General features: G+C 38.5%; 1 protein-coding gene across 2 annotated transcripts in view; it reads left to right on the forward strand.

Annotated features, from left to right (window-relative positions):
- The window catches only part of pde8a (phosphodiesterase 8A), a 50,167-nt gene that overhangs the window by 14,687 nt on the left and 21,909 nt on the right, over positions 1-13,571 (forward strand). For both annotated transcript variants that reach the window (XM_031306289.2, XM_035999601.1), the window contains exons 2-4: positions 8,400-8,456; positions 11,575-11,765; positions 13,400-13,456. In XM_031306289.2, the coding sequence (XP_031162149.1) occupies positions 8,400-8,456; positions 11,575-11,765; positions 13,400-13,456 (305 nt within the window). The remainder of the gene's footprint in view (positions 1-8,399; positions 8,457-11,574; positions 11,766-13,399; positions 13,457-13,571) is intronic.

Raw genomic sequence — 13,571 nt, forward strand, 5'->3', positions numbered from 1 at the left:
CTCTCAAAATAACAGCATTTTTTTCTGCTTTACTTTGGTTTTAAACAAGTTGTATACTCAGGTATGTTAACATGGTTACTTTTCACTATTTTCGACAAAATTATTAATCAATTTATCGAACAGAAAACAGACGGATTAATCAATAATTTAAATAATCGCTAGCTCAAATCATTCCAAAGTAAGCAAACTACTAAAAACAATTAATGATAAAAAGTGAATTATTTTCTTATGCATAGTTTGTGCCAATCGGAAAGATTACAAACATAAAGGAGAGTAAAAGCCGATAAAATGTAGATGAGTTCATTTAAAATTGATACTAATTTCCTACATCCAGTTATTCTGTCCTGTCGTGCACACAGTCGAACAATTGTTGTAGAAAGGGAAAGGGTGTTCATCTCATGACATTGAATCTGACACACATTGAATAACAAGAAAAAAACGCTGGGAGATATTAGATAAATGAAAAAAGAACATTTAGTTGAATCTAGTTTTGCACATTAAAAATATTAAATGAATATTTCTTTTAGAGTATGTTCTTCACAGGATATTGTAATTTCTGTTCCAGGAGGTTGGGTCTTTCCTCTGTAGTGCATTCCAAAAGGCAGGCAGGCAGGCAGAGAGAGAAATACAGAGAAGGCAAGGATGTTCTGGGACAAACCGATCCACAGTGGCCTAGTTTCCCTCAGCCATGCCAGTGACTCAACTAAAGTCTTCTGCCTGGCTGACTGTGGGCTTGGTCACCATGGATAAAGCATGTGGACAGAGCCAGAATACACATGGTTGCAGTTATTTTTCTATAAGGATGAACTGCAATTACATAAACACGTTAGATTAATTTTTATTTGGTGGGGGATGGTGTGTTTATTTTTTATTTTTTTTTACTGCTCTTTGTCTACAGCAGGGGTCTTCAACGTTTCTTAAGCCAAGGACCCCTTAACTGAGAGAGAGACGGTGTGCAGGGACCCCCTATTACATATATTATATAAAATGAAGTTGCATATTAAACTAGGGCTACAATAATGTGTAGGGCGGCCTAAAGCCTTAACACATACCTTTTTAGTGCATAGAATACTAAGCTATTAAAATATGAATTGTTGGTATGATTTTATAAGTCATCTTTTATGTAGCACAGTGAATCTTTAGGATGAACTGTATGGCTATCATAGTGACTACCTATACCTTATTGGCCAGTAAGCCTATCATCAGTGGAGATTTATATTTGCTAATAATATGTGGGAATTATGTTTAGACATTTTAATTTTTGAAAAAAAAACTTTCAAAAATTGACAGTAATTTGGAGGCCCCCCTCCAGTGACTCTGAGGAACCCCTAGGGGTCTTGGACCCCCTGTTGAAGATCTCTGGTCTACAGTATTAAAGAAATGCAGAATAATGACACCAGCAGGTAGAATTACCAGATGATCGAAAATTCATATTACATGTTTAATTTAGGCTTTTTTAATGTAATCTATGCATTTCCACTGCTGTTAAGTCATTACAGAAAGACACAGATGCATGTGCTGCACATCATCACCTGATGTGCAGATGCATAGATTACATTTAAAAAAGCCTAAATCAAAAGAGACCAAACATGTACATAACAAACTTCAGGTAACAGAGTGTTTTTGTGTGTGAGCCCCTGCATGTAGATGAATGCGTGTTTCTGAGAGCAATGGAAAGCATTGTGCAGGAACATAAAGGGAAGACATTGAAGGAGAGGAAGTGCTACTAACGTGGGAAGTTGTATTAGTGTCTTGACTTCTGCTATCTGGGCTTAATCACTGACGATGTGTGTGTGTCCTAAAGCAGCTGCGTACTGAAGTAATGGTTTAATGTATTAATTTATACAGGCGGATTAAATCAATTCCATTGCTGGCTCTAAGAAATTGATTATTTCTTGATCTTTTGATTATTTTGAAAAGTAAGAAGTCATGTGAAATCCCTGCTGAGAGATTACTTAAAAAATACCAACACATTCAGCTCTGAATTCTAGCACATAATCATCACTTTGCCACTTTATCATCATTTGCTTCACACTGAGCTGAGAACCAAAGGGAGTTTGAAGATTATAAAATAATGGTACATCTGATTAGTTCATCCTAAACAAAAACAAAAAAACTAAATTTTGTAGTTTTTTTTTTTTAAATTTGTAGCAGGTATCACCATTTTGTCAACTTATAGAAGTCATATATGTTGTAACATACATACACATTTACATAAAAATTGTGTGGCAGACAACTTATTCCAAAGGGACTTAGCCCTTAGTGACTCGCATTTAAAGGCAACAGTATATATATATATATATATATATGTTACTTTTCTTTTAGCTTTCATTTTCGACTTCAAGGCGTTTCCACTGCAGTTGGCCTTCCATTGCTGGCAGTTTTTTGGTTATTGTGACAATAAATATGCTAACCGTCAACCTTGCACAAATTTGTAGTCCTATTTGTGTTTTTGTTTTAGTCCTATACACAAATATGTGGATTTTATCTTTGCCAAATCAAAATAGATATATCATTGTCGGTGTCCTGTGAAAAACATGTCTCTCCATTTACAAAAGGTCAACTTTTAAAGAGCCAAGAAAAGCAGCCCTGATGACGATGCATGTTTCCAATAATCTAGTGGTTTTTTTTATTTTCTCAACCAATAAAGGAACACTTATTTATCACAAAAATCAGGATCCCCAAATTTGGAGATGGTTTTAATTGGACAGCGGTAGAGCATATTATATATGATTCTTGCATTTGTTGTCATTTTGCTTTCAAAAAGTAATCCGAAATATGTGGTCTAAATATAAAGTTAGCTGAAATTGATTTTACTGAATTTGGTGAAGTGTTTGCCAGGCTGGTCATTGATTGGTTGCTGGTTTGAAACCCCATTGTTATCGACGGCTTCAGCACAGATCTATGAGCAGCAAATGTAAGTGGCCACACATGAAAGTGAATTATTCTCTTTGATGTAACCCACACAGCATGGACAGCTAGCACTACTATCTGAGTGGCTCAGCGTGTGGTGAGACTGATGTGACACTCAGTGCCATTTAGCCCATCACGTAGCTCAGTGTGTGTGAGATTTAGTGTGTCTGTCTGTCTGGTACATAGTGTGCGTCCACACCTGTGTCTGGGGCTGCTCCCCTCTAATGAGACCTAATGAAGAACATTTATTCATCTCCATTTGATTCACATTTTAGACAGGAACACATATACACGTTCACACACACACACACACACACGGTAACACTTTGACTTCTTCTAAGGAAGAAATGCTGATCTCGTCTAATGTCGCTGTAGTGTCATCAGCTCTGCATATAGTACTCTACTTAACCGCATGTGGAGAAGTTTTAAGGAGGGACAAACTGAAGGAGAAGTGGGAGTTGGAGAGAGAACATGTTAGCGGGAGAGAGCAGTTTCAAAGTGAGGGATCTGGAGATTGTTAGTGAACAGCCATACATGAGAAAGGGCAGGCATCCCAAGACTCCCTGCATCCTGGTCCCAGCTCTTGGGTGGAGGAAGCTGTTTACTCTTTCTATCTTTCACTGCTGACGTCGCCGCACCGAACAATGTCATCCAATTTCCTGTTTTTCACTTTAGTGGAAAGCCACTCTCCCAGTGTGTATGGTTTAGTGTGTGTGTATGTGTGAGACAGAAAAGCTGGTGGGCTGGAGGAGAGCAGAAGGAGGAGGAGATCTATAGGGCCGGATACACTAGGAGCAGGATATAGGGTCAGATGCAACTCCACTATGTAAATACATTAGGTGTATTCAGTGAGAGTAGCAGGAGACTGCAGACTGTCCTGAATCCTGCTGGAGATGACTGTAGACACCCAGCAGCTCTGATGTGGTCAGACTGGCCTGAACCAGGAGGAACCGTGGGAGATCTCATGACATCAGACACTTTGAAAACCGTCAGCCTGGAAACTGTCACCTCACAGCGAGAGAATGACTTTTGAGGTTGTTTTATGAAATCATGCACAAGCTTTTGATTTAGAATTCCAACGTTTAAGTGACTTGCAAGACTGGATTACCAACCAGGCAAAGCGGGAACTTTCCCCTTGGCCCCCAGACCCTTAAGAGGGCCCAAAGTCTCCAGGTTCACTGTGTGGCAATTGGCTTGTTGTAATTAGGTTTAGGGATTTAGTTGTTCGCCGGGTCGGTATCAGCACAAATCCTGACCTTATTAAACAAATCACGTCTTGGCAATGTGACCGATCCACCTCATATGTAAAGTTTCTTTGTCAATATGATTATGAAATTCACGGTGTCTGCTGTCAGTGTATTTGATCACTGTGGGACTGTGGGACATTGACTCAGTGTTTAGTATCACAGCATCCTTTACATAAAAATGATTTAATGAGATCCTCACAGATTGGCACACATATTTCAAGTTTGGGTGCTGGCATCGATTCAGTACCCAGTATTGTTGAAGTGTTGGATTTAGGAGGGAAAAGGTTTGATCGTTGCACCCTAAACTAGATTCACTTCAAATTTGTTTGGTAATACTGTGTACACCACTTAAACAAAGTAAATACTGAAATGATACGGGCCCTTAAGGATAGGTTTACATTTGTCAAGTCTCAGTTATTGTGCATTCGCTCCTGGGATGGTCCCATGTCCCAAGTTGGGAGGTCGTTCTTCTGTGTGTTCATCAGCTTTAACTCATAATGTGGAAACAACATGGACGCTACAAAGAAGATGTGTTTTTTTTTTATTGCTCGGAGTGTTTATTTCCAGTTTGAAGCTTTATATTAGTGATTCTTTTCCAGATTTTTTGCTGCACCGGAACATTCCCTAAAATCACAAAAATATTGCTTTACCTGACATGTTATCAGGGATCATGCTAATAAATAACTTTTCTAACTAATCTTGGCCACCCTACACGGACAGTTCCTAATTTTCTGCGTAATATAACGTCAACTCGGCAAGTCGTGTACCAAAACTTTCGCCAACTTGCCAAGTTGTTGTTCTGACTTGAGGGCGTTCATGTGAATTTTCCCAGTCGGGAACTCGTCTTTCCGATTATTCCAACACCACATGAATGCAGCATTATTGTCTGCTTTAGAATCTAGTTGAGAGGTTTTATTACTTTTGTTTGGCTTTGTCAAATTACCACAAACTAATGACTAACTATTACAAACTACACATATACACTCAGTTGCCAGTTTGCGGTTACAGTTTGGTAAAACGAATGCAGTCTAACACAACAGTCCTGCAGTAAATCCTCCCTTTATGAATGTTAATATAGTTCATCATGATATGGCAAATGTATACAAAAGCACTCAGGAAAAAAAAATCAATAAACTGTGCTGCACAGTTATAAAAAACTTCATTATGTTGTTGTTTGACTGAAATCTTTATGAATGAATGAAATCTTTATTTCAAACGATTAAAAGAAAATATATATATATAAAATATAAACGAATAACAAAAAAGAAAATATATAACAAAAAAACTAAATAACATTTCTCAATCCGTTCCAAAAGGGATAGGTAGAAGCCCTATAGGTGTATCAAGTCCTACCCCCAGTCTTTACCACATCTAAATCACAGTCAAACAAGATAAATCAAACAGACAATTTTAAATAACACAAAAATAGAACTCCAATTTACGTCCTACTTTATCCAGCTATTAAGGAAAGCAACAAAAAGTCAAGCAGCATTAACATCAGTGTTATTTTAACTCTCCTTCCTTACCTCTGTAGTTTTGAAAAATAAATCTTTTGTACCTTTTTTAAAATATTTGCACTTAATGTTTAATTACATGTTGCTCTGAATCATTAATTGGACAACAGAAATTTGATTACGAAGGATTACATGATAAAACCAAATCAACCAAATCCTCACGATACTCTATGATTCAACTGAAAGTCAGTTAACAGTGATGTTGATTTATCGCACAGCTAGACCAACTACAAAACCCAGAATGCATTGCATTTAACTCAGACCTGCACAGCAGGCATCTGCACTATGCCCCTGCTGCTAACAAACTCCTCTGATTAACGTGTGTGCGTGTGCGTGTGCGTGTGCGTGGAGAGAGAAGCATATAGTAAGAGGGCGGGGATTACGTATGCATACACACCACGACTGTACTGACTTCCCCTACTTTGTTTGCTTCTGGTTGAGTGACAGCATGATGATTGCGGGATGCAAATGCTTGGCTGGGTGATTCATTGCTGTGTGTGTGTGTGTGTCTGTGTACTGTACAAAAGGAGTATGTTGCCCGAAGAGGCTGGCAGACTGTGTGTGTGTGTGTGTGTCAGGCTATTCTAGTTACACAACCTCAGCTGTGTGTGTGTACTGTACAAGAGGAGTATGTTGCCCAAAGAGGCTGGCAGACTGGTTCAGCTGTGTGTGTGTGTGTGTGTGTGTGTGTGTGTGTGTGTGTGTGTGTCAGGCTATTCTAGTTACACAACCTCAGCTGCAGTTGCATTAGATGTGTCAGTGTCAGTTAGTGAGGGAAGTCTCCCTGCATGGAGACAGACCGCTGCGTACCGCTAGCCCTCAGCTAGCTGGAGGCTCTGTGGCCTAACTCCATACATCAAGACCCCCACTTCAGCTAGCTCACCAAAAAACAGCATCCCAGTGGAAACATGATTTCAATGTGTGGTATATTATTTTGTGCAGCCACTATTGGTGACATTCACCCAGCAGTAGTCTATATAGTTTTGTTTCACTGCCACAGTAAAATGAAAGGATGATTTGGATCTCTAATCAAACTGAATAAAGCTCATTGAAATCATATCTGACAGACAGGAAAACTGGGACTTGTTTGGTCTAACCCTCTTGGAAAAGCAAGTGGCATTTCCATATGTTAGTCCCTATTATATAACCACACACTAACACATGCATACTGTCTCTCCAGTGCACATGAGCCTATCATGCGACCAGGTCCTTATGTCTGTGAAAGATCAGATGATCACAGAGCATCAGCTTGTAGCCATCCTGATGCCATACTCCTTGTTTGAGGACAGCTACAACAAACGGCCTAGTGTCATGATGACGTCAATTTGGCTACAACCATGGGCTAATCAGCTTTTTTCTCCCCCCTTTGTTGTTTCAAAAAGGCTTATAATTTAGCAAGAAGTGATTTACTGCTGCCCGCTCTAAAATTCCTCTCTGTATTCCTCCTCACATGTGTAGATTGTTTACGGAGAAGAGGAATTCTAGAGGGATGGCGGTCCGCAAGGGGCTTGGTTGCTATGGTTACTAACCCCTGAGCTGTGTTCCATTTAGCAGGAAGGAAGCTAAATTATTTGCAGACAGAAAAGAGTAAGCTCATGTAGGGAAAGTGTCATGAAAGTGTAAAAATCTGTCTTTTTATTTCTTCTTTCCACAACTCCACTGTATAGTTGAATTCAAAGTCAGGAGATCAAATTACAAGCATTTGTTTTTGCTGATTCAGTCAGTGGTTGTGGAAGAAGTATTCAGATCCTTTACGTAATAATACAACAGTGTAAAAAAAAAAAAAAAAATGTTACAAGGCATGCATTGAAAGTCTCACTGAAAATGTACTGAAAGAATCTAAAGTAAAAGCACTGTAGAAAGGCCCATTTGATGGTGTTATGTATAGATTGTGTTATGTATTATGCAAAAGCCCCAATCTGATAAATGTATGGCTATAACTGAGTCTTAAAACCAGTGATGTAAGAAGTATTTAGATAATGTACTCAAGTAGCATTATTATTGTAATATATAAATACTAATATATAAAAGTATATAAAAGTTCTGCATCGACAATGTCACTGAAGTGAAAGTGTAAAAGTACTTCTCTGATGCAGAAAATGTGTCCTTTTGAGTGGTATACTACTGTATATTATTGTATTCATTTTATTATGTAATAGTGTTTATTTTATTTTGGGTAGTTTAATCTAAATCAATATTTTAAATGATCATGTTTTTATAAGTACAATCTTAATTTGTGAAATAACTAGGAACTAAAGCGGTCAGATCAATGTAGTGGAGTAAACAGTCCAAAATTTCCCTCTGAAATGTAGTGGAGTAGAGTGAAATGGAAATACTCAAGTGCCTCAAAATGTATAAAATAAAAAAATAAAAAACATAACACATTTCTTTGACTGTGAATGATTAGATATGTGTTCATAAATAAACCATATAAAACAATATTTACTTATATGGTGATTTAACATTGCTTCATGATTATTTCTGTATATTGTCATTAGAGCTCATTTCGTTGCAAACAGCAGGGTTACCACTTTTATACATACTTTTCTGCATATTGGGTTTTAAATAAGGTCAGTGTATTAAACAAATATCAGTAGGGTCTGTGGGACCTTAAACAGTGATGAAGAAAAGCCAATGTCAAGAAAACATGAAATAACTAAGAAAATATCACATTTCTGAAATGATTTCTTTTTCTAATCCTTGTATTTTTCTTGTTATCTTTCAGACCACATTAACAGAGGTGCAATTTGGACCAATGAAGTTATTTAAAGACCCACTTCAGGTATCGTAAAACAATGCCAAACATCTGAATGATTAATGCTTATGTGCTTGAATCCATTAAGGCTTTTCACCGAACAGAAGTGCTCCAGTGAAATGTTTATGTTCATATCATTTAGGGGCTTTTAGCTGAGCCGTGGAGCTAAACTTTGTGTGACTGTATAAAAGTTGGAGCATTTTTTTTCTAGGATTTAAAAAAAAAAAAATTTAAACGTCACCTACATTTTTTTGCAGTCAGAACTAATCTTGAATTTCTCAAAGATCAAAAGTCCCCATGCAAACATTCAAAAAAGAGGAAGAAAAAAAACTGTTAATGGAAGTATTGTGTGCGATGCAGCCTAGGGTTGTCAGGGCAACAAGGCCACACATTTATGACCAAGTACATACCATAATGAACAATGCATGTAATGGAAGAACTGCACAGAGGATCCATGGACCAGTTTCGTCACTGCGAATAGGACATTCTCTGACGTTCAATGGGTCATTATACAGTTTGGTACTGTGCTTGTTCCTTTGGCATGCATTGCTGCTTGTTGTGTGAAAACATGGAGTCAGCTTTTTAGGAATTGTTTATGTATTTTGAGAGTGTACAACATTTGGTTTCAAGGGTGAATTGCAGAGCTGGAAATTAATTATCAGCTATTTTGATAATGGTTTTATTCATTTTTCAAACAAAAATGCCAAACATCTGCTGGTTCCAGCTGCCCAAATGTAAATATTTGCTGCTTTTCTTTATCAGATATTAGTTGACTGAACCCTTTGGGTTTTGGACTGTTGGTGGGACAAAACAAGACAGACACGTCACTTTGGGCTCTGAGAAAAAAAAAAACGTCACAGACAAAACAATCAATCATAAAATAATTGTTAGTCGCAGCCCAATTGTACAGCTCCTTCATGTAAAATACCAATATTTATTTAAATAAAACAGCTGCATTTAATATAACAATGATGATCTGAATTCAGTTAGAGTAAAAAAAAAAAAAGAAAGAAGCAATACATCAGACGTCCTGATATTTAATGCCACAGACTCTGCTTTATTGTCTGATGCACTCGAGTGTGACCACAGTAGGAAAACGAGGTAGAGAGATATCCCCTTCCTGTTTTTGTCACTCACAGCTGATCCTGTCATGCCCTCCTCTCTACTCCTCCTCTTTTCACGTGGCTCACAGGATTTGGCCAGGCTTTCAACAATGATGTTTTCTAGACAGAGCAATCCCTGCCAAAAATGCTCGCAACCCCCTTCAAACTAGTTTTTCCCCTCTTTCTGTCTTTGTCTCTCTGCAACTTTCTCTGCCTTTTCCATTGGTTTCTTTGGAGCACAAACCGTGTGTCCTCACTTAAAAAAAAAAACATTTGCGCTTGAATGTACTGTTGAGATTTTTTTTTCTCCAATCTCTTGCGACTGGGTGTGTTATTATTGAGCGAGGCCTATCTGTCTAGTCTGAGCACAGCCATCTGAAGAGACCTTATCTCAGCCTATATTACCCGTTCCTCCACCTCTGCGGGAATGTTGACTTTTCTACCAACATCCCAATGTGGAATTCTGATCTAATTCCCTGTGCGTACCGAACATAGCTGCAGGACTCAGTGGTGATGTATTTATGACCCCGGACACTTATTGCTGCTTGTAGGGAAAATGTTCATATGTGGAATATGGTTTGCATTAGCAACACCCCTAAGAGGCGTAAGGGCTCTCTCTGCTTCAGGCCTGAAGCTGCGTACTTAGATAAAGGCACACTGATCATTAGAATAAATTAAAAAGGACAACTGTCAAAACAACCAATCCTCTGTCCCATCATTGTGTGGAGGACAGTTGCTCTAGTTTTCCCAACAAAGTCAAGTCTTTGTCCCCTAACTCAATTTTACAGGTGTGATGCAAACTCAAAACTGCAGAACAAACTTTCCCTTCTTTACGTTCATCCTGCTCTCTGCCAACAGTTGGAGATGACGTCTGTTTGAGAGTGACTCATGAATCTGCTCTAAGTGCAGCATTGCTCTTGGAGGCGGGCCTAAATCTCTGGTCCAGTATTTACGCAAGCGAGGGGTTATATGAAAGTATGCTGGCAGAGAGAAAGCGTGCACTCTCAATGACTGGTTCGACAGTAGCAGCAGCCCTTTCTGCCACAGGCTTGGCAGAGCGGGCGGGAGGGGCTGCAGCCAGTCAAGGCCACCTCGACTAATTGTGTCATAGATCACGACAGTGAACAATAAAATCTGTGACGCACCCGAGTACGAGCTGAGCCTGATCAATCAGGGCCTGTCCGCTAGAGGCCTGAGGTCACAGTCAAGCCCACACTGCAGGCTGATTAGGACGACAGGCTCAAATGAGCATGAATGCACCAATGATGACTTGACAGCTCAGAGCTGTTGATGCACTGAAGCATCAAAACCACATTTTACTGTAGCTCTCTCTTCTCTTGTTTCTTACTGAAATAATTCTATAGCGCAGGGTGGAGGCAGATCGTCTGTGATTAGTTATGGCAGTTTTTCTAATCAGATCACAGCTACAGATCTATTAGCCCTGTAGCCGTTTTGTAATGTGTCCATGTCATTTCAAATAATGTATTCTCTTTATACTTGTGACAAACCAAAGAGACCATATGTGCATGGATGTAGCATTTATCCCATCATGTACAAGTTAGATGTACACAATACTTCACAATTGACAATATTTGATTGTTTAAGTTGTTTAACAAACCAAAATCATCAAAAATAAATTGGTTCTATTTTCGCGGTGATTTGCCGGTTTTCTCTGTTTTTGTGTCAGTGTAAAATTAAATAAAATTGAAAAAACATGCAATTAGGAGATGTCACTTTGTGCTCTAGTGATGTTCTGACATTTTATCAACTAAATGATTAATCGTTGAATCATGAATACAAGTATAATGAACACACGTTTAAACCTGTTTACATGTAAGATTTTTCTCTTCAGTGTTTTTCTTCATTTTGACACCATTGCCTTTGAATATTTGCTGTGCCTGTGTATTATATATCTTTACAAAGCCCTCTTTAACTGTACTTTTCCATAAGTGATATATTTTGGGTAGTAGTAGTATGACAATTCAAGAGGTCACTTAAAAATACAGTTGGATATGTGTGCTTAGTCATCTCTCTTTTTGCAGGTACTTTTAGTTTTTGCCAAAGAGGACAGTCAGAGTAATGGCTTCTGCTGGGCATGTGAGAAGGGCAACTTCAGGTGCAGCATGGCACGAACACCCGAGTCGGCTCTTGAATGCTTTTTGGAGAAGCATCATGACCTCGTCATCATTGACCACAGACATTCCAGACACTTTGATGCTGAAGCACTATGCCGGTAGGCCATTAATCTCCTAATCAATGTATTTGTAACTATTTGTATGTATTATTATATTTGTATTTATATGTTGTGTTTCTACAATGATGCAGTGCAGTGGCTTTTTGGCTTTTTTCTTTTTTTTTTTTTAAAGTTTAGCTAAAGTTCAACATTTACTGTGTAACAGATAAAACATGTCATGGAGCATTATAACATGACACCATCAAAACTGCTCTATATTCTTATGCACGGATGAGAACATGGATATAATTTGCAGAAAATAAGTGTTCAGGCATGGGACATTGAACAGTCAAACACAGAACATTTACAACAATTACAATAAAAAAAATCTCAGTACTTTCCTGTAAACTGAAATTTCTGATATGCCTCAGTTCAATAGCAGCATCTACACATTGCATCTTCTACGATCATTTTAAATAAAGGAATACAAAATAGAAGAATAATCCACTGAAAATAGGACATTTCTGTTAAAAATCTGTGATATGTAACATTATTCCAGCATTCATATTATCAAAAAAAATGGTAAATATAATAATAAAAAGAGGAATAAAACATGTTGAACCAAATGTTACAACAAACATTCAACTAAATATCGCAAAAATAATCTTCAATTCGATTGAAAACGATTCAGCCCTGGTTCAGGTGTTACAACTGACTCAATATGTGGATTATTTTGTGATCAAATTTTTATTGATATTAAGGTTTCGCATTGAAACTAGTTACAAAAGTTACATTAACAGTAAACATAAAAAAACACAAAGCAGAACTAATGATGACATTTCCATGTATTTTGTGATCCGTTTTTGATAGTGTGATATAATGAGCAAGGACAAGTCCTTCAAGAGCTATACAGTTGGGGTGCATGGCACTTCACAATTCAACGTCTTTGTCAACCTCAAAGATCATTTTTTTGTTTTTAAATCAAATTATAATTACTATTATATTTAAATTAGTCGAGCTACTCCACCATCTTTCTCCGTACCATTCTGGCAACAGAAGAAGTGCCCCTGGTTGGGAATCACTAATGTAGTGGACATAGTTGAATTGAATTTGAATTATGTTAGTAACTCCAAGGCCAATGACATAATCCAGACCAGATGATCCTGATAGGTACAATTATAGCCCTCATAAATTACAGTACATTTGGTGACACATGCAGTTATGAATCTGTGCTGGGGTAAATGGCCAGTTCACTTTAGACCCATCAGCTTCCATCGCATGCTACCTAGTGGAGTCATGTCGATGAGAAATGAGCGGTGCCTGCCCATACCACCCTCTATCTTTAGCCTCTGCCCAAACCAAAAACACATTTACAAACATTCATTTGCCCTGCCCAGTGTGTATGTTAACCCCATTCATTTTGGCCCATCCATATGTTCAGTGTACACGCACAGGCTCCGATGGGGAACTAAAGGGCCTTTATGACCGCTGGCTGGGGGAAACCACAGGCGGATGAGTGGCCCTGTACACTGCATTCTTTCAGAGGCCTAGGCCTGCTCACAGAGCTCCACCACTGGGCTCTGCCTGCCTGGGAGAATCGGAGCGTGAAAAACTGAAAAATACGTTGATTTGATGCCATGGGCTTTTCCACCAGCCTGCTCACTGGCTAAAAGGCTCCCTCTGTTTACATTCAGGTCAATTAGAGCGGTCAACTCTTCAGAAAACACTGTGATAGTCGCCGTTGTGAAAAGGTACGTACAACTCGCTGACCCCCCCTTTCCCTTTCTGCTCCTTCTTGTCCTTTTCCCTCACTGTCTAATGATTTGGAGTATTGTCAGAATTAAAATGCCTGACTCAGCGGAGGTC

This window comes from Sander lucioperca, chromosome 3 (genome assembly GCF_008315115.2).
Source record: "Sander lucioperca isolate FBNREF2018 chromosome 3, SLUC_FBN_1.2, whole genome shotgun sequence".
Classification (NCBI taxonomy): Eukaryota; Metazoa; Chordata; class Actinopteri; order Perciformes; family Percidae; genus Sander; species Sander lucioperca.